This window comes from Capra hircus, chromosome 5, assembly GCF_001704415.2.
Source record: "Capra hircus breed San Clemente chromosome 5, ASM170441v1, whole genome shotgun sequence".
In the NCBI taxonomy this organism is placed as follows: domain Eukaryota; kingdom Metazoa; phylum Chordata; class Mammalia; order Artiodactyla; family Bovidae; genus Capra; species Capra hircus.
Window position 1 is genome coordinate 23,759,769 of NC_030812.1, and position 21,659 is coordinate 23,781,427.

At 43.6% G+C, this 21,659-nt stretch overlaps 1 protein-coding gene across 1 annotated transcript in view; it reads left to right on the forward strand.

Moving 5' to 3' along the window:
* PLXNC1 (plexin C1) overlaps positions 1-21,659 on the forward strand; it is a 155,525-nt gene that overhangs the window by 81,494 nt on the left and 52,372 nt on the right. The window contains exons 10-15 of the mRNA XM_013963727.2: positions 7,632-7,771; positions 10,620-10,799; positions 13,226-13,307; positions 16,641-16,844; positions 16,960-17,145; positions 19,531-19,633. Coding sequence (XP_013819181.2) covers positions 7,632-7,771; positions 10,620-10,799; positions 13,226-13,307; positions 16,641-16,844; positions 16,960-17,145; positions 19,531-19,633 — 895 coding nt within the window. The remainder of the gene's footprint in view (positions 1-7,631; positions 7,772-10,619; positions 10,800-13,225; positions 13,308-16,640; positions 16,845-16,959; positions 17,146-19,530; positions 19,634-21,659) is intronic.

A 21,659-nucleotide genomic window follows, 5' to 3' on the forward strand; every position in this document is an offset into this window, starting at 1 on the left:
ACAATGTCACAACTAGGATTTGACAGTGACAACAGTCCAGATACAGATAAGCTCTGTCACCTCAAGTCCCCCCATGTTGCCTGCTTGTGGTCATCCCCGCCCCTTCCTCCCTCCCCCTTGCCTGTTTCTGACCTCTGGCTACCACTAATCTGTTCTTCATTCTGTAATTTTATTATATCAAAGATTTCGTATAAATGGAATCATCCAGAGGCACCCTTTGTGAACTGGTCTTTTTAACTCAACATAATTCTCTGGCAATTCATCCACATTCTTTTATGCATCAATAATGTGTCCCTTTCTGTTGCTAAGTCATGGTTCAGGCAGTGACTTTTTACATTTTTATTTTAAAGAAAAAATAAGGTCACTGCATCCTGGTTTCTTGTATTATGTCTTCTTGAACCTTTCAACACATGTGGTTGAAAGAACTGGGGTCACCAAGGAAATGGGAGAAAGCTGGAAATAAACAAAAGCCCAGACCTGTCTTCAGGGCTTCTCCGTGCATGACCTTTGGTGAAAGACATCTTTCTGATGCTGAAATGTTTTCTTTAAATACGTGGGGATTCCCTGGCTGCCCAGTGTTTAGGACTCCGTGCTGCCACTGCAAGGGGTGTGGGTTCAGGCCCCAGCTGGAGAGTTAAGATCTGGCAAGCTGCATGGCATGACCAGAAATGAATGAATGACTCAGTTCAGAATGGACTATTGGGAATGGAGGATTGTCAGCGGACGGGTTTCTCATGCTCTGTGATACACGGCTGTCTTTTCCTTATCACGTGGAATGTGTAAATCCAGATTTCCAGTGTGGCCCTCAGGTTGGCTTTGAATGAAGCACTGAACACTATTCCAGCAGAGAAGCCATCGAAGGCTTTCCTTCAGTGCGTCTTCCACGTCACATACATACTGAGTGCTTCCTACGTGCCAGGCATGGGGACGTGAGATGTGAGTGAATGGTACACAGTCGTGGGTGTCCTAATGCTGAGCTTGGATTGATGATCCCTACAGGTGTTGATTGTGCACCGAATATATACCAATACGCAGAGCTCCATGGATGCCATGAGGAGGACGCACGAGAACCAGGAGCATCTCTTGTCATCAGTCTTAAGAATCTTATATGTACATAAGAGCATAAATAAGAATACAATATAGAAAATAGTAGCCCAGGAAAGGTACCAGGAAGTACACAAACACTGAGAGCCTCTCTGTGCCCGGGGCCTTGTCTTAGTCATTCCTGAGTATGTAAGCCCAGGGCCTGGCAGTTAAAAACACTTCGTCAGTGCAGTTGGTTAAGTCTTTGATGGATGGATGGATGGATTGATGCAAGATGGCATGCAGCCGATAGTTAAGGGAAGAGACACCTGGAGACAGGGTGGGTCTTCTAAGCATAGGGCCCGGGCACTGCGATAGCATAGTGCATCACAGAAAATTCCAGTGCACCCCTAATGGGAGACCCCAAGTGATTTAGTTTGGCTGGAGCAGAAGGATGCAGGAAGTTATGGGACAGAACAAGGTTGAAATGACCCTGGAGCCTGCGTCTATAGAGCCTTACATTCTGTTTTTCAGCAGCAGTAGAAGGCTCTTCAAGACTCTTTTTTTTTTTTTTTTTAATGCATGAATGAACTCATCTGAGAAGGAAATGGCAAACCACTCTAATAATCTTGCCTGGAGAATCCCATGGACAGAGGAGCCTGGCAGGCTGTACAGTCCATAGTGCCTCAGACAGTCAGACACAACTGAAGCGACTTAGCGTGCGTGTGAGCACGTGGAACTTACGAGAGAGGGCTCCTGGCTGACTCCCTGTTTGGCTCTGTTGTCCTCATGCTCTCTCATGACCCTGTGAGCCATCCCTTGACCACAGCTTAGTATCATGGCAGCTCCCCCATGGGAACCAGGAACGGACTTAATGATGTCAAACCAGAAAGAACCCCAGGGGGCTTCATTAGGAGCCGCTTCCCCGGAATAGGGCAAATAACTTAAAAATCTATCAATATATTTGCCCTTTGGATGGAAAGTATTTCAACGGTCAGGGCCAGTCTGTCAGAAACAGTTGGCCTTGTCACCCTGCCCTAACCTCTTTTCCTTCCTTTTCTTAAAAATCTTATATCTGGGGCCTCCACCTGCCAAGAGAAGAGGTGGCTGCCCTGTCTTTCCTGTTCTCAAGGAAAGGTTGTGAAGGTCTGTGATATGAGGTTGTTCTAATATTTGTTATACTATCACTGCCGGGTAGAAACGCACGGTACAAAGCCATGTCTTCCTGCTCTCGGGAGATTCACATTCCTTCTCTTTCTTGTGAGTTTTCTTCCCTTCCTCCATCACGTATGATGTGCATTTTAATTCCTCACAGTCAACCCAAATCACCTCATTCAGGGTCCCTGCCTTAAAAAGCAAAGTCAAGTTTAACATGTGCCTTGTTGAGTAGCTTCTGTGGGCCTGGCACTGAGCTGCATGCTGTGGCGTTCACTGCCAGTTGCTCTCGTATTCATTCATTTGAAACGTGTTTATTGAACACCTACTATGTGCTGGGCAGAGAGGCAAAATATGTGCCCTCGTGGAGTTTTGTTAAGAACTTCTAATAGTTGGGGATGCATTTTTATGAAGCTTCTTAGTGTGTACGACAGAAAAAGCCATAAGTAGGAATGCCAGAACGTGTGAAATTGACTAGGGGTGGCCCGTATTTGTGAAGCTTGGGGTTATGTCCTGAGCTCAAAGTGCCCCTTTATTGGAGCTTTACGACGGACCTGTTTTCCCCACCTGATAGACAAATGTTGGCTTGCACAGGGTCAGTAGGTTTGAACCCAGGCAGTCTAAGCCACGGCTTTAACCACTAGTATACACTGCATGGGGCTTCCCTGTAGCTCACTTGGTAAAGAATCTGCCTGCAGTGCAGGAGACCTAGGTTCAATCCCTGGGTTGGGAAGATCCCCTGGAGAAGGAAATGGCAACCCACTCCAGTATTTTTGCCTAGGAAATCCTATGGACAGAGGAGCCTGGTGGACTACAGTCCATGGGGTCACAAGTGTTGCACATGACTTAGCAACTAAACCACATATATTGCATGACCTCAATGTGGTATCAATGATAAGAGTCAGTCTGGAAGGGACTTCTCTTGGGTGGCCTGGGCAAGCTGTCAGGCGTGTGTGTTAGTGTTGAAGGCTTGGGATGGGGTGATAGGTTGGAGCATAGTCGAAGAAAAGGAGTTAGACTCAGGCAAGCCTGGTGTCTCCCCCAAGATGGGAAGAGCAGAGAAGGCTTGAGATTGGAAACCAAAGCCCTCAGGAGAGGGGAGCACCAAGCATCTCATATTGAAGTTGAAGCTTAACAGAGGGATGGGTTTTGATTGGTGGGGTTAAATCTGCAAGCAGGGGTCTCTAATGGAATGGAGGCATTGCCACCTTGGTCACAGAGTCCTGGGCGCCTCGACCAGGTCTGAGGAAGCACATTCAGAAGGTTCAGTGACCGAGAGTAGCTGCCTGATGGACTGGCCTCGGCAGCCTCCCCTTCAAGTCCCCCAGGTCAGAGAAGCAAGCCTTGATCTCTCTGCAGAAGCCTTTGGTCTGTCACCCGCTTGGAGGCCTCCTGCTCCGTCTCAGTTGGCCTTCTAACTCTTGATCATTGCTAGGACCAAGTGGCGGTTGCATCTCAAGCTCCCTAGGACCAGTCCCTTCCCGGATGGGTGGGCCACGAAGAAGCATTCAGCTGGGGGCTGAGCATCAGATGGACGCAACGTTTTTGTTCCCATTAACGCTCTCATTTTCCTCTGGTGGGACTGTATTTTGGTGTTCTCTTTCTACATCTCACCTCTTTTTACACTTTACCATCTCCACTGCTGATTACCACTCTTCTCAATGTATACATTTCATTAATATATTACTTCCATCCTTTTTGGTCATTAATAAAGATGTTAAATAATTCTGAGCCAAATTCTCACCCCTGTAGGGCCCTATAAGGCACTTTCCTTTAATTAGTTGTGCTACCTTTCATCTCTCTAATGTCCTTTGGTTTCAGATCTCCAGCTGGTTTTTTTGAATCCATGTGACTTTTTATCCAGTCTCGTTTGAACTAATTTCACCAGTGAAAATCTGAGAAACGTTTTACTGAGTGTTGATTCAGGTCCAGGCCTACAGAGAGCTTTCTTGTATTCAGATTTTTTTTGGAAACAGATTAATAGAGTACAATTTGGTCTTAATAAATTGAGCCTTCCTAATGTACCTCTTGCTAATATTCTTTTCAATCATAGTGGTAGTTTCTCCATTAATGTCATGGTAATTTGCATTGTGTTGATGTCAGGTTTCACAAAAGGTACTCTTCCTGTCAAGAGTAATCCTCTTAGACCTTTCCAAAGATAACTGGTTCTTAGTGGTTGTGCTATTTCCAGTGTCTTATAATGACTCTGTTTTTTAAAAAAATAAAATAACTGGGTATTCTGCAATCACCTGATTAACCAGTTTCTAATGTGCTTTTTTTTAATATCAAATAGGCAGTGATTTAAACTTGTGAGCAGTCAGAGTTCCAAATATTTTATTAAATAATTTAAAATTGTACAGCCATTTAAAAAATAACTCTTAAATCTTTAAAATGTAACTGACAGGAAGTAGATTGTTCTGAGGTTAATTGTTGGGCAACCCAGGGTTCTCAGGGTTAGAGCCAATGGTGTTTTGATTTGTTAAATGGAAATCCTTGGGCATAGGATGAGGGAGGAATCTCACTCCACAGGGCTGTAAGGAATGATCTCTTTGCATCAAGCTGGATTATGTTTTTAAATTAACCCCTTGTATGTGTCAGCTTCTGGGACCTGCTACTTCATTTCAGGTTATGAATGAAGTCTTGATTCAAATACAGAAATAGATCTAGAATACTGAGTGTGTGGCAAGATCATTCTTGGCCTTTTGTATGTACTGGATTTTTAAAGACTATTTATCAGTAAAAATAGCAAGTGTTGTATTTCTAAGAATTGTAGGCATATAGTACAGCCATATAGGCACACTGTCTTTTCTTGTATATCTGAGCTGTTTATTTAATGAGGTCTGCTTGGTAGCACTTTAACTCACTTGAAAGAGGTTCTCCAAGCAGACAAAGGACAACTAATCTGACCCTCTTTGCAAGCAGATCTGAAGCATCTGCTTTCACAAGATAGACCAGGGCTAGATTCCATCCTAGACAGCCAATGGAAACCTCCATCAGCAATAAGGTTTTAAAACAAAATCCTTTTGAAAATAGCAGGACTGTCTCTACTCAGGGGGAAATAAAAAGTTAATCAGGTGACATGGCCGGTCCTCTGACGGTGTTTGTGGAGCTGTTTAAGGAGCAAACTATAACCCCCTTTAGAAAATCTGTTTTAGGTTAGTTAGAAGGCTCTCTTTTTAGCCTCTCCTGAAAGCAAAGAAGTAGCATTTACTTGGCGTGTTTGAAATTTCACTTGAGCAGACATCAACTGTCTAAGTAGAAGAAGTGAGAAGGGCTATCTGCAAAGAAACCCAAGAATCAGAGCCGAGTTGGATATAAATGTGGAGTCTGCATCAAGGTTTACCTAAAGCCTCTTGCTTCCCTAAGAAGACAGTGGACCCAATAGTGCAGAGGTCAGCCAGATTTTTTTCTTCGAAAAGTCAGACAGTAAATATTTCAGGCTTTGCAAGCCACATGATCTCTGTTGCAAAGACTCAGCTCTGCCATTATAGTGCAAACGCAGTGACAGGCAATGCATAAATGGTGGTGTGGCTGTGTTCCCAAAGAACCGTATTTATGGATGCTGAAATTTGCATTTCATGTGTTTACACATGTCATGGAATATTCTTCTTCTTTTGACTTTTTTTTTTTTCCCATAGGCTGTCCAAGAACGAGCAGTGGACTGAATTTAACTTGCTCCAGGCAAACCTAGGAATTTACTTTCTCCCAATCTAGTGCACCCAGAGGTCCTGTGTCCCCCACAGCACCCCGTGCCATCCCAGGGATCCTGTAGGTGTTTAACAGATACCTGTTCACTTAGCTGGCATCCTGTCAGAGCAGAGTAAGCCTTTTGGTATACAACACACACTTGACATTTGCGAGGGATTTATTTCCATGTCTTTGCTAATCCCCCCCATTCCAAGTACCACTCTTGCAGATAATTTCCCCCATAAAATGCAGTCAACTCTAACAGAATAATTAAAGTGACCCTCTCAGGCCCTCTGTGATTCTATAAATACAGGACTGAAGTCCTTTACTAAGTGATTAAAATAAATTCTGCCACCGAAATCAATTCCCTGTCACATTACATCATTGCTGTGATGACATTAACAATGAATTTACCTCAATCTGGAAAATCAATCCACAGTGACCATGAGTGATGGTGACTGTTCCACCATATAGCACCTGTGTTTGTCAAGGAGCAGAATGATAAAATATCCTTTCAGCAGGGCGGGCAGCACAGCAAGGCCATCCTGATGAGCATCATATATACAAAGGAGCAGTGGATACTGGGGTGCTCGAAGAAGCAGGTGGCAGGCAGGTGCTGGACATGAGCTCCCCCAGTGCCTTAAGTGGCTTCCTCCTAGAGTTTATCCTCTAAGTGGATACACTCGGTATTTATGACTTAGCCAAACTCCACATGATTAAGCATCTCTGGACCTGGGGGTCATTTTCAAATATTAGGAGTGTGAACATGAAAATTCACTCATACTAAAGATCTGCTGAGCTTTGTATGGGCTAGAATCTTAGAATCTTGCTCTGTTTGGTCCATATTATAGAAGAATATAGACTTGCTGGAAATAGTCTACAAAACAACTACTCAATGAGCAAAAAGATAGACAATGGCATCTGTAGAGAAAAGTGAAAGAGATCAAGATTGGTTTGTCTTTGAAAGGGAAAATGATTCTTGCCATCAAATAAAGGGCTTTTTTTTTTTTTAGGGGAATTTGATTAGATGTTGCAAATAGAGAAGTAAGGTGCATAAAATCTACATGATATGGGGCCCCAGTTATCGGGTTATTCCAAGGGAAACTTTCTTGATAGAAAAAACCTGGTAAAGCTTGTAATGGGTTCCAAGGAAGAGATGGTATCTACAAAAGTGGAATAACACTGGGTGGCTCCAGGAGTTTAAGCATCCAACTACTTGATATTAGGTGACTTAACTAGTTGGTTTCCTGAGTTTTTTTTTTCCCTGCTGTATATTCCTTGAATCAAATAGCCTACTAAAACGAACAAACAAACAAAAAATAGGAACTGCTTTCTTGGGAATTTAAGTTATCCTGGATGACATTTATTCCAACTTAATGATGAATCTGTTGTTGACTTACAGTCAGTGGACGCCTCATCTTTTACTTCATTTTGTTACGTTGTGAGCCTCCAGAGGCTGCAAGCATGTTTGAGAACTCTAGTGATATCTCACTCTTCAGACAGAATATCAGACTCTTCAACTGTATTTTCAACGTCTTGTGAGACAAAGACTAATTGCTTTGACCTCATGCTGTCACATGTTGAGAGACGTGAATCTGCAGCACTCCTCCCTGAATACATTGATTTCATTAAACACTGTCTGCTTGTGTTTGCAAAATGTTGTAATTTCCCAGTGATTTCTTCGAACGGCGGTGCATAAACAGATTTTTTGGAACAATGCCATTTCTTAGCTTTGATCTTGTGTTTTAATCTTTTCTTTCCCATAGGTCTTCTCTGTTAAGTCCATTGAGCCACAGAAAATATCGACCTTAGGGAAAAGTAATGTGACCGTCACGGGGGCAAACTTTACGGAGGCATCGAACATCACAATGATCCTGAAAGGAACCAGTACTTGTGATAAGGATGTGTGAGTTGAAATATTAGCGATTTATTCTTGGTAACATACTGAAAAGCTAAAGCTTATACCAAAGGAATAGCACTGAGATTATAATCTTTTTATGATTAATTTCTTTCCATGTGCCAATGTGAGCCACTTACTCTGTATATTTGATATAACATGATTTCAAGAAGTAAAATAATTTAAGCACCACATTGAAGTTAATTGTGAGAGAATCTGTGCCATGTAACCCCCAACACCTCAAAATACAATAATTCCAGGATGTTGCCTATTGGGGACCTGATTTGTTTTCATGAACAAAATCAAGTAAGTTGAGAAACAGACATCATTTTTAAGATGATCACTTAGAAAAATAGTTGAGTACCTTAGAATTTGATGGGAAAATAGGGCCACTCTTCCAATGTATTACTGAAAGTTGAGAGGACAAATTTTCTGATCCATTTCATTCTTTTGTTGCCTTCTCTGTGTTGCAACTTAGCATGCATGCATGCATTGGAGAAGGAAATGGCAACCCACTCCAGTGTTCTTGCCTGGAGAATCCCACAGAGGAGCCTGGTGGGCTGCCATCTATGGGGTTGCACAGAGTCAGACACGACTGCAGCGACTTAGCAGCAGCAGTAGCTGTACTGGAATGGTTTCAGGCTCAAATAATAACTAAATGAAACATCTATTAGTGTTAAAAAGAAGAAAACACCCCAACACAGATATCTGGTCAAAGATATACCATTTGAACACCATTATTTCTATGACCTCTTTTCCCTAACACATTCTTTCAATGCAACTTTTGAGAGAAGAAAGTCTGGTATTTTACTAACATTCTTGTGTAAATGTTACTCTCCAAAATGAGATAAAATAACAATAACATAATAAACCATTTGACTTTTCTGCTTGTTAGTTTTAGAGGTGTTGGCTAATTTAAAGCAGAAAGATGTTGCCATTTACATGCTGTAGAATAGTGAGTTTGTTCTCACCATGGAAATGTGTCAAAGACCATCCACTGAAGCATGGTGTTTTGGTTCTTAACTACTAAAACAGATTTGTACAGCATTCTAATTTGCCACACTTACATACTGAATTCTTTGTTTTAATTCTTTTGCTGCATCTAACCGTCATCCCCTTCCCCTCCTAGCAGTAAATTTGGGATGTCTGTCATTTTGATGGAAAAAGCTACTCCTTGGATGCTCTGCTTCTCTGTTCTGCTATTTACCAGAATTATCCAGCACACATTAGTGGCTGTATCTATGCGGCATAGGTATTTTTGTATCGTTTATCCTGCCTAAATACCTCACTGCAAAAATCTTTCATTTTGTGTAGTGAAGTTAGACACCTGTGTGTTCACTGAAAGGCAATCAGCTTCACTGGAAAATAAGTCATTTTTTAGAGCATTACCCTGTTTCTGACTCTTTATGCTCTCATTTCAATTCCGAGTGTGTCTTGAGATACTGCAGTTATTAAATTAAATGACTAAGAGAGACCTTTCTGCATGTAGCATTTCAGTAACCACATCTGTGTAGTGAACCCAAGTTCACGAGCAGTAAACGTAATACCCAGTTAATTCTGTATCAGAGTTCATGCCATAATCCTAACCTCTCTTAACACCGCATTTTTTAAATACCTAATTATTCCAAGGAGGAAAATATAAGAATAGTAATGGAATGATCCATATTTCTGCCTCTCTCATTCCAAAATTGATAAACAAGTTTGAATTTTAATGATCAGCCAGTTGACAATGAGTTTCCTAGAGCTCTGCTCTGAATATAAAATCTTAGAATGTAAATTTGAGGAAGTGTCAGTACAGACTGGCTCAAATATTTCTGAATTTGCCTTGTTGTTAGAATCTGTTACTACTGCTTAAAGGCTGTGGGTATTACCATCAATAATCATGTACAAAGCCTTTAAGTAATAATAGTAGATTCTCATGTGGTATAATTATACTGAGCATTATCCAGACACAACCCCGTCTTCATGACTTGTGCTTTAGAGGCTCATTGTAGATGTGATATAGAGACGAAGCTGCAGAGGGAATGCTGTAGAAGGCTTTGCTTTGACTCCCAAAGGGTGTTGAGAGCATGCCCTGCAGATTTCAAGAGCACCCAGGACAGTCCCAGCTAAATTCCTGTCTGGAGATCGTCAGGAGTTCTGATGCTGGTTGATTCCAAGGCCCCTGGGCTCCTGGAATGGACTTTAGTTTGAACTCTTTGTTCTTTGAATGGCAGAATCCATCTCTGCCCAGGGTTGGGTTCTGCCATACCTTCCCTGCAAGTGCTTGATTGATTTTCGAGCCTTTCATTATGGAAATTTCCAATCATACACAACAGAGAACCTCTTCATATCCTCCAACTTCCAAGTCAACGTTTTACCAATCTTATTTCATTTATCTCCTCCACATGTTTGAGAGTGATGAAAAGATGGAGGCTAGAGTTTTTAAGAGCATATCCCAGGATATCTCACCATATCCTTTGACTCATGACTACTTCAGTATGTATGTGTAACAGATAAGGATGGTGCCATTAGGACACTCAAAATGAGTGGCAATTCCTTAATAAACTTTGATACCCTGTCCACTTGGCACTTCCTATTACATTGGGGCTTTTTAAAGGCAGTGGTTGCGTTTCCTTCTCTCCCCACATCTAAAGGAAATGTAAATAAAAACGTTAAAATGCACAAAAGCAAAAGGAACCTGGCCCCAGATAATACCCATGCTGGATAAGTGGGCCCTGATTAAGCAGTAGCTGCCTGCGGCTGTTCTGATAGTTTAGGAGCTGTTGTAGTTCAAATGAAGTTCAAATCCTGTCTCCTTAGGTAATCAACTGTGCTAGCTATGTGTCACCGAAGAGCTTTCTTCTCCCCTTTATAGGATACAGGTTAGCCACGTGCTAAATTCCACCCATATGCAATTCTCTCTTCCATCGAGCCGGAAAGAAATGAAGGATGTGTGTATCCAGTTCGATGGCGGGGACTGTGCTTCGGTGGGATCCTTGTCTTATATTGCTCTGCCCCACTGCTCCCTCATATATCCTGCTACCACCTGGATCAGGTACTTTCTAGAGTGTTTTTCTCTTGTTGCGGTTAACAAGGCCATATGTATAAAGATCATGGATTTCACTCCAATAAATATAGAAATAATTGTCATAACTTAATTTTCACAGACTTCCTCTTTAGGATTTATTCTTAGAAAACAAAGCCATACCTGAGAAGTAGGTAGCCTCCCAGCATCACAGTAAATACTGTGAGTACATCTTGTTTTATTCTTAGCTGTGGCTGCCAGGAAACTCCCAGCTGAAATGTTTGTTGAAATTCTGGTTTCTCTTCAGATCATGTTTGTGTTTTTCAATGTGTGTTCAACTGTAGTAACTAAGCCTAGGTTTCTGGTACAAATACATAATCCTCTTCACTACATTTCACTCCTGCGTATGCCCCAAAGCTTCTTCCTTCGTATAGCCTTCATTTTATAACCTTTAGAGTAAGCTCTTTTGAATAAGTTCAAGAAATATTGGGAACTATCTAAATGAGAAGCAGTGTCTACATTTCAAAGACACTCCCTATGTGAGAAATGGAAATTCCAAAGAAAACTCTTGCAGATGACTCTGTTATATTAAGAAAAAAAAAATTCTCCCCCTAGTTGAATTTAAATTCACATTAAGATTTGGGAATATAAACCTAAAGATAGTTTCTCCACCTAACACAGCATGAAACTAACTTTCAAAGTACTGTCTAGGTAAAACTACAGATGAAGCTTTGTTTAAAAAAAAAAAAGGAAAGGAAAATGAAAAAAAATCACTTCTAATATTCTTATTTAAGATGAAGTGGGAGGTGGATGTCTTAGGCTGCTAGGGCTGCCATAACAAAGTACCACGGACTGGACTGCTTAAATGATAGAAATGTATTTAATCAAAGTTCTGGAAGCCGTGAGTCCAAGATCAAGGTGCTGTCAGGGTTGATTTATCCTGCAGCCTCTCTCCTAGGCTTGCGGAGGGCCATCCCCTTCCTGTGTCTTCACAGCGGTCTTCCCTCTGTGCCTGTCTGTGTTATAATCTCCTTTCTTTCTTTTTTTTTTTTTTTAATAAGGACACCTGTCATATTGGATTGGGACCCACTCTAATGACCTCATTTAACCTTAATGACCTCTTTCAGGGTCCTATCTCCAAAGAGATTCATGTGCTGAGGTCCTGGAGGTTGAGACTTCAGTTCCACTCCTAACAGCAGCATGAGGAAAGCTGACATTTCCAAACCAAGGCACTAGCATGGTTCTCCCAGCCGTGTGTCTCAGTCCTTCCTATAAATAGGAGCAAACGGTGATGCAACACTCCCCATATGCCCAGGGTGTCAGATCTTTTGACTCAGGAAATCCTCCCAAGACTACGGGGTCCCCTATGCATAACCCTTTTTGCCAATGAGGCACCTGAGGTGTGGGGCAGTCAGACAGCTTGCCCAGGCTCCCGGGCAGCCTGGCCCAGGCTTGCTGTGCTCCGTGCTTTGTTGTAAGATAGGAGGTTTCCTAATGTCTCATCACCTGTGACAGTCTGAGCCAGTGTCTCTCAGTTACTCCTGGGCAAGAACACAGCTCTGCAGTCTGGCCATTGGCAGACCACACTTGGCCTGGTTTTCTAGTAATGGTGACAGGCTGGCATGAAGCCAGCTCGGCCTTCCCCCTAGTGGCTGGAAGGTTCGGGGCTTAAAGCCTTCCCTCTGCCCTACTCAAATCGGCCTTCTCATGCCCACCTCCTGGTCTTGTCATCATGGGCTCGGCTGGCCGACGGAGCTGACCTGTTCAGACTCCTGTCCCTTGGAATGAGTGTCTAGTGACCTAAGTGAACAGGGGTGTGAGGGCCACCAGAGCTGTGGACAGCTGTTTATTTCACATCTAATGGCCATTTTGCTGAAATGCAATTATGTGCTAAGAATATGTGAAATCATTTGGCTTAGTTTTGGAGAGCTAGGACATAGTTGTTATTTATACGATTTACCAAATAGGAATTTAGATTTGTAATGTCATTTATAATTTTACCTTGTCCAAAGTACTCCTTGTCTCCCTACATAAAATGTAATTGGTAGGTTGGGAGTTTGATTTTGAAAATTGTTAGATTGAAGAGTCTTCCTATAGATTAAACAACAATCAAACAAAATTCTGTTTAGTGAAACCTTTTCAAGGTGCAGCTGATCTAATTATATGGGGTAACATGATACAATAAAATTCAGAATTCTAGAAAAGAATCTGGGCATTTTCCTAGAATTAAAACAGGATCCAACCTAAATTTTTACGTTTATATTTCTTAAAAAACTATGATCTGTGGCCAGTATCATGAAAAGACATAAAATATCATGCATTTGAAATCAAAATTTATTAATTTGCTCTCAAACATAACTGAGTTTAATATTAATTATGAATAAAATGATGGTTTTATTCATAAATGCAAAATGCCTGTGTGTGTATCTATGAAACTCATATTTTTTTTCTTGCAGTGGTGGTCAAAATATAACCATCATGGGCCGAAATTTTGATGTAATTGACAACCTAATCTTTTCTCAGGAGGTGAAAGGAAACGTAAGTCTTCAGCTGCTTTGTAATAATAGTTATAATCTTTGTGATAATAGTTGTAGTTAATAATCTTCAAGGATGATTTTTGTTTTCATCACACTAAAATATTTGTTCTTGTTCAGTCACTCAGTCGTGTTTGACTCTCTGTGGCCCCTTGGATGACAGCATTCCGGGCTTCCCTGTCCTTCACGGACACGCTGGGGATGCTTTTGGTTTCTGTGCTTTTGTGCTGTTATAAGGTTTTACCGCTTGCACGATATTACCATCTGCGCTGTAATGGAAATATTAAGACCTCAGACTTGGAGTTTGCGAGTTGTGGCACAGGGGGAAGAGGAATGAGCTTGGTGTGACAAGAGCTACCATCTTCTCCCTGTGGGATTGTGGCGAGCCCTGTAATGAGACTGTGCTTATGAACACATGTGAACATGCCTTCTGAGTGGCTGAGGTGTGAAGTAAAGATGAGTGTTCCTGGGTCGAGTAGGTGGCCGTGGTCCCGCTGTGCTTAGCGTGCTGTTCCGAGATGCAGTGACCTGCTAAGCTCCCAGAGAGCCTGTCACGTGCTTCTCCTCTCGCCCTGTCTCTCTGAACTGATTTGTTACCTTCCTTCTGACCTCACCGCCTCTTGCCCTTCATCTCCCCACCCAGGGGTCTGGCCCCCATCCCCGCTCAGTTCTTGCCCCATCACAAGTCACACACAGGCCTTGTCATGGGAATTGATGGATTTCAGAAGCAGGCTGGGGCTGCTGAGTACACGTATCAGCTCTTCTCGAATGCTCTCCTCATTCTCTCTTCCTCTTTCTGTTCTTCCTTCATGAGAGATGTGATAACAGCCTCTCGGAGGCCCAGTCAGACCACTTCCTGCCAAAGCTAACAGGCGTGTGAGTGGCCGCAAACCTGGCCTCTGCTTGGCACCAGTGTGGCTTCTGGCCTAGATCCAGGAGGCCTTCCTAAGTCCTCCCAGAGCCTTGTCAGGACACACATCCACGTCCTGATCCCCTTCAGAGCCACTTCCAAGCCTCACGCTGTATCTGACTCCAGGTCATGTCTCCGTGATGTCAACACCTCCTGCTGAGTGCGTCATATAGGTTGACCCTCTGATCAGAGGCCTTGCTTGCATTTGTAAGTGAACTTGCTCTCCCTCCCACTGCTGTCCCTGAATCAAGTAGAATTCATTGAGCACCTGCTGTGGGCAAAACATTTTCCCAGGTCCAGGGGACAAAAGAAATAAGAGAGTCATTGCCTTCATGGCAGGAGATGGCTAATTGACTGGGATGCAATGCTGAGAGCTCAGGGTATCGTTAAGTTCTAGGTCTGCTGACTCTTTTCTGGCTCAGACACCCCACTGTGTGTTTCTGAAGGAAAGGGTAATTAAAACTGGGCAGATTTCAGCAGGTCTGTGGTGTGGACCAGGATGCTAGGACTTGGGCAGGTGGAAGCAGGAAGGGAATTTCAGGTACAGAGGAGACAAAGCTGCTCGGAGGCCCCTGGTGGGAATATCAGTGATATTCCAGCCCTGCTGGAACCGAGAGGATGGGCTGGGAATGAGCCAGAGGGATGGCTGGAAAACCACATTGGGCCGTACGAAAGGATCAGACTGAAAATGTTGCCCTTAATTCTGTAGGTGAGGGGAGGGATTGAAGATCTTTGAGCAGAGAGTGGTGTGAGGTAAGTACCCTTGATGAGTTTGGCAATGCTGCGTAGGGTCATATGTGGAGGATTAACTGAAAAAAGCCTGGGAGGTCCCTGAGGATGCCCGTGCAAGTATCCAGGGATGCTGGGGAGATGGTGGAGCTAGAGACGACTGGTCATTTCTCTGGCATTGTCCTTGGAGGGAGTATGTGAATGCCATCCTGGGAGTGAGGGCAGAGGGAAGGAAGAAAAGAGGGCCTAAGACGGAGTCTTACAGAACAGCTTCATTTGAAGGCATGAAAGAAAATAAGGTGGCCAAAAAGTTTCTTCGGAACTGCAGAAAAAGAGTATTTCAGATGACGGGAGCTGGTCACAGGCATGGAAATCTAGAGAGCTGGGAATAATGAGGTTAGGATGACCCTATCACCAGTCATCTTCCTGGAAGGTATCTTCAGCAGAAAGCCAGCCTGCTAAGGTTACCGCTGTTGAGAAGGGAGAGGCTGTGGGTTTTGTGGTTTTCTTCGTGCTGCCAGAGATGTGAAGGAGAGATTCAGGGCAGTCGTTTGGAAAGGGGCTTAAAGGGGAAGGAAGGTTTTGCTTGTCCAGGTCTCAGCGCTTTGCATCTGATTTTCTCACCTGTAGCTTCTTCCTACCCTCTTTTCAAAACTCCAATATTAGACAGCAAATAATAAAGAGGAAAACTCCCCACCTAGCAGATTTCATTTTGTGAGTTTTAGTTGCTCTGCTTTAGAATATTTGTCAACCTCCCCTCTCCCGGCAGCTTTCTCTGCCCATCTCTTTATACTCCTGAAAATGACAGTATTTATGTTTGCTTCTTTGTTTTAAAGAAGCTGGTAAAGCTGCTGTTGTTTAGTCACTAAGGTGTGTCTGACTCTTTATGACCCCATGGACTGTAGCCTGCCAGGCTCCTCTGTCCGTGGAATTCTCCAGGCAAGAATACTGGAGTGGGTTGCCATTTCTTCCTCTAGGGGATCTTCCCTACCCAGGACCCACGTCTCCTGCATTGCAGGTGGGTTGTTTACCAGTGAGCCACCAGGGAAGCCCAAGTTTGTAAAGCAGGCCGTCCTTTCTGCCTTGTTTCCCATCTTCGTGCTCTTTCTTTCATGGGGGCTGCTTTCTCCCTTTTACTTTTTTCCTCTATTTTTTTGTCAGGCCTACAAAGCATTTTCCTCCTTGTGGTTAGTGATTTCTGCTAAAGCACAGACATTACCCAACACAGGGAAGCCAGCAGCATGCAGGCCAGCAGCTGGCCTTGCCGAGGGACCGGCTCCTCCCTTCCTGCAGTTTCCCAGGACTCAGCCTTGATGCCCTGAAGGACACACAGGCTCGCTGGGGCAAAGCTTTCCCCTTTCTCCCACTGACTTCTTTCCAAGTACCCTTTTCCCCTCATTGTATCATCTTCTGCTTTCATTATTACTGATAGTGTTAATAACCATGTTAGCATTTGTTGAGGGCTTTTTTGCATGAATGTGTAAGCATCTTCACATGGAGAGTCACATTTAATTTAGTGAGCCCTCCTCTCATTTAGAGTTAATTCAACCCCATGAGGTAGGTAGTACTGTTATCCCCATTGTACAGAGAAGAAAACAGAGGCACAAAGGGGTTCAGTTGCCCAGGTCACTTAGCTCTTCAATCCCAGAGCTGAGATTCATTAATGAAGCTGTCAAATGCTTTTTTCTTCTCCCTCAGGTCTCTGAATATTGCATGGCAAATTACTGCAGATTTTTAGCCCCCAGTTTAAAGAGTTCGAAAGGGCCTACAAATGTCACTGTGAAGCTCAGAGTCCAGGAGACCGCCTTGGATTGTGGAAGCTTGCAGTACCTTGATGACCCCAGATTCACAGGGTATCGAGCTGAGTCTGAGGTGGACACAGAATTGGAAGTAAAAATTCAAGTATGTCTCTCTCATTCAAGGTGTGGCGGGGGGAATGTGCTCCCCTCACCAAAAAGGTGTGTTATGTTTGTGAGTTTCCACATGTGCCCGGATTTCTCCATCTTTTTCTTCACAGAAAGAAAATGATAACTTCAACATTTCCAAGGAAGACATTGAAATTACTCTCTTCTATGGAAAAAATAAGTCATTAAATTGCAGCTTTGAAAATATTACTAGAAATCAAGATCTTACCACCATCTTTTGCAAAATTAAACACATCACTGCTGCAAACAGCATCGCCACCTCTTCCAAGAAAGTTCACGTAAGCCGCCCAACAGTCCTACCTGTCAGTTTCACCTTACTTGGAGGGATTCTGATAGCTTACCGCGAACAATGCCAGGTTCCTGATCTCCTAACCAGAGGAGTTAGCTTCAGGGCCAGGGACTCAGCTTCAGACACTCAGAACTTCGTGTGGCAGAAATTTTATTACAGTGAAAAAGGGCAAGAGAAAGCTTCTGACATAGACATCAGAAAGGAGTGGAGAGTTCCCCACTTGCTAGTCTTTTCAACGTCTTATATACTTTTTCAATTGGTTACTAACAATAGAAAGGTCTTCTGAGACCCACTCTCACAGCATACATCTGAACATAGCAGGATTAGTCAGAAGGTTCCTGTTAAGGAGAAACATGTCCTCCAGCAAGATACATTGTTGTTATATAATCATCGAAAGTGAAAGTGAAGTCGCTCAGTCGTGTCTGACTCTTTGCCACCCCATGGACTGTAGCCCACCAGGCTCCTCCCTCCATGGGATTCTCCAGGCAAGAGTACTGGAGTGGATTGCCATTTCCTTCTCCAGGGAATCTTCCCAACCCAGGGATCGAACCCGGGTCTCCCGCATTCCAGGCAGATGCTTTAACCTCTGCACCACCAGGGAAGCCCATAAAATCATTGGTACAGAACTTAAGGAAAAACATACACCTGAGCAAGATAAGTTGCTTTGTTGTATAATCATTAGCTCTGGCCTTAAAAAAAGACTAACTTTCTTTAAGAAATAGATTGTTAACATAACAACTCAGAGCTTAAGGGGGGAAAAAAGTCTTATGTGACCAAGATGAAGGAATGTAGAAAGAAAAAAGTTTGTCCTTTTCTCCTCCTTAAGGGTCCCAGACCCCTCTTCTCCTTGGGGGCCCTGGACTCCTTATCAACCTATCCAAGAATTAACTGTCTCAATTCCTTGGCTAAACCAGAAGCCAAGATAGAATCTTTTATGGATCTTTGGGTCTTCACTTTAAGTGAAGATAAACAAGGCTGGTGTCTCAGGCCCAAGCATTATTTCCCCAAAATAGCTTGCAGAATCCATCCATGTGCCTCTTGGAATGGCAAAGCATTGAGCACACCATTGTTTATAATAATAATGTCTTGATAGCTTTTGTTCTAGCCATAGAGCAGTCTTTTGTTCTAGACGGTAGCATCTGCAAGCAGAATCTCTAGACCCTGTTGACAAATGAGCTGTCATTCTCTGCCTGAATGCAGAGGTGACATGTCTTAACAGAAACTCAGGATGGGGTCTCCCCAGCGCGCTGAAAGTAACAGTAGAGGCTAGTGGAAACCAGGTAGTCTATGAGTCATGGGCTGCTTCCTCTACTGCGAAGTCATACTCACTGCATATAATCTTCTCCCAGACATGTTTGAGGGCCCCATCACTAATGTATTTACGTCTCATAATAAAGGCATGAGACCATGGGGAAGGCAAACATTGGAGTCCTCCATTTGTAGCGTTCATGCCATAGGAGACTCTGCACGGTCTCTGTCCCTCCCAAAATGCTTTATCATCTAGAGTCATAAACAAATGGATAAAGGACAAGAAAAGAGAACATCAGACTGGAAGGCAAAACAAAAAATGTGTTCATGTCCCAGGGGCACCAGTTAATAGCTGTGTGACCATAGATAACTTGGCTTTAACTGAGCCTCCCTTGGTGCATCAGTTGTATGGTAAAGAAGGTCATAATAATTATAAAATGAATAACAACAGCTAAACCCACAACTGCTCCCATGTGTCAAGTTAGTTAAAAAGAGCAAACGCTAGCATTCTTCATAGTTCATGACTCATCCCTGAATGCCTGCACTGGGACGTAGGGATGAAGCAGAGAAAAAACGGAACCCGCCCCCCTACCCAGAAACTCAGCCTTTATGGAGCTTACCTAATGAGGCATGCAGTATAGTATAGAAAATAAACTGAAGATGTGTTAGATAACTGATAAAGAAAAGTGAAGTGGAAGGTAGGGGACAGTGTTGCAAGGTTTCTGAAGGTGAGCAGCAAAGGGCTGCCTCTAAAGACGAGTTTTGGGGAGTTCCCTGGTGGTCCCAGGTGGTCTAGTGGTAAAGAACTCGCCTGCCAGTGCAGGAGTCATAAGAGACGTGGGTTCGATCCCTGGGTTGGGAACATTCCCTGGAGGAGGGCATGGCCACTCACTCCAGTATTCTTGCCTGGAGAATCCCATGGACAGAGGAGCCTGGCAGGTTGCCGTTCGTAGGGTCGCACAGAGTTGTACACGACTGAAGCGACTTAGCGTGCGTGCACAAAGCTAACCTACTCAGCTATCCTGCCTAGCTTGCCACCTCTTTTTGTATCTTGGAGAAAACCATGTTGGGGGGGAAATGTGTTCCTCACCTGGACTGGCTCTAATGACACTCTTTGTCCTATTAGGTCAAACTGGGAAACCTGAAGCTCTCTGTCGAACGGGAGTCAGTTCTTTCACCCTGGTATTTTCTGATTGGGCTTCCCATCTTGCTAGTATTTGTCATTTTTGGTAAGTGCCCTGTTTAATTTTGTCAGAGAAATTATTCCCAGGGGCCTCTCGGCGGGCAGGAAGACTTTCCTGCTTTCAGGGGCAGTTTGCTTCAGTTGAGTATCAGTGGATGAAAACCCAAATCAAAACTTCAGGAAAGGACTAATAGTTTCACACCGAGGCCTTCCTAAATATTTTTTTAGGATGCTTCATTAATAAAAGGCTGAATTACAAAGATGATACCTTGGTGTTTGAGAAATATAATCCACTCTGCTTCACTAAACTTGTGAATTATGATGACAGAAGTCCCATTTACATGATTTCCTCGGAATTCCTCTGGGATATGGGGCTCCCGGGACTTGATCATCTCATCCTGCCTTCTCCCCCCAGTAACATCCACACCCCTGACCCCAGCCCTTCCTTTCTGGCAGAACTGTATTTTGGAATTGTGATCTGTAAGGTCTATTAAGATGACCCGCGGCTCATCCAGGTACAGTGATCCCATGTGGTTGCTCGCTGGATGAACTCCAGCCCACCAAGGTGTCTTGTTTGGCTCAAGTAGCATTTTTACAACTTTGAAGTCACTGACATCATTTTAAAATGAGATGCTTCATATTCTTTATAATCACTTGAAAATTGTAAAGATCTGGATCGTTGGATCCTGATGTTTCTATAGCATGGGTTTGCTAGAGCTGGGGCGCAGCTCTGTCTGGAGGGAGGGCTTATGTTCACCATGCTTTTGCCACAGACTCAACCTTTCCATTCCCTGGTGGCTCAGATGGTAAAAAAAATCCACCTGAAATGCAGGAGGCCCAGGTTCAATCCCTGGGTCAGGAAGATCCCCTGGAGAAGGGAATGGCGACCCACTCCAGTATTCTTGCCTGGAGAATCCCCATGGACAGAGGAGCCTAGTGGGCTACAGTCCATGGAGCTGCGAAGAGTCAGGCATGACTGAGCGACTTCCACCTTCCCACCGCTCCCTTACTGCTCCACACAGGCCATTTAACTCATCTGAGGGCCTGGTCCCTGTAGCCGTTCAGTTTTTGACCCGTGTTTCTGAGCTGCTTTTCGCTTTAAGTCTGTTTGTTTCCTCTTGTCCTCCTGAAAAAAAAAAAAAAAGAGAGAGAGAGAACTCTTCTCCAGAGCTATGGAGCCCTTTCAATTTCTTGTCTTAGTACAGGCATCGTCTTTCTGATGGTTTTCTGTTAATAACTGCTCATTGCTTCCTTCCCTGTACTCACTGTCTCACTCACTCATCCATCCATGCATGCATGTGTATACCTGATGTTTATTGAGCACCTGTTATGTTGCTGATAACTGTGCAAGACTCTGGACCTTGGGATGGTGAGTTCAGTCCTTGTCCTTTCTCTTGGGGAATTCCCGGTCCAGTGAGGAAAAGATTTATATGTATTGTTAACTAGCCTAATGGAATGAATTCATTCTGTAGAGACCTTGTTTTGTACTGTTTGTTGATGATTGTGTCAGGTATTTGTTAAGCTCTCCCAAGTTGGCCACCACTTGTATGCGTCTAGAATCCAGAATTGGACCTGATATATTAATAAGGTCTTGGCTGGTGCTGGCTTTGAATAAGATTACTTGTAAATTCTAAATGCTGAGCTCGATTTTGAGAAATCCACTGCTGTCAGGCAGCTCTCGATAGAACAGTCTCATCATGGAGTCAGTAAACTCTGTGACTCCCTAGGAAGGTCTGATCCCTTCCCGGCCTCCCTGTGACTCTTCCTTCCTCTCCCTTCACTTTGTTGGTAAAAACTGTTGATGCTCTTTAAGGTGAAGGGGGCTGCATTTGACATGTGGCTCTTGATTTCATTGGTGCCTGAGAAGCCCTTCAAAGTCCTCCTCCCCTTCTTACCATGTGTCATTAGCAGCGTTAGTAAGTGTACCCTTCAGTCCATCAATCAGATCATTAGTGAAAACACTAAACACACCTGGCCTAGGGCTGCCACCTACGAAACACCCCCACTGTGGCTTCCCCTGGAGATTTCAACCAGGAAAAAGCCGTGACTGGAGGGATGTGGCCTGCTAGCTC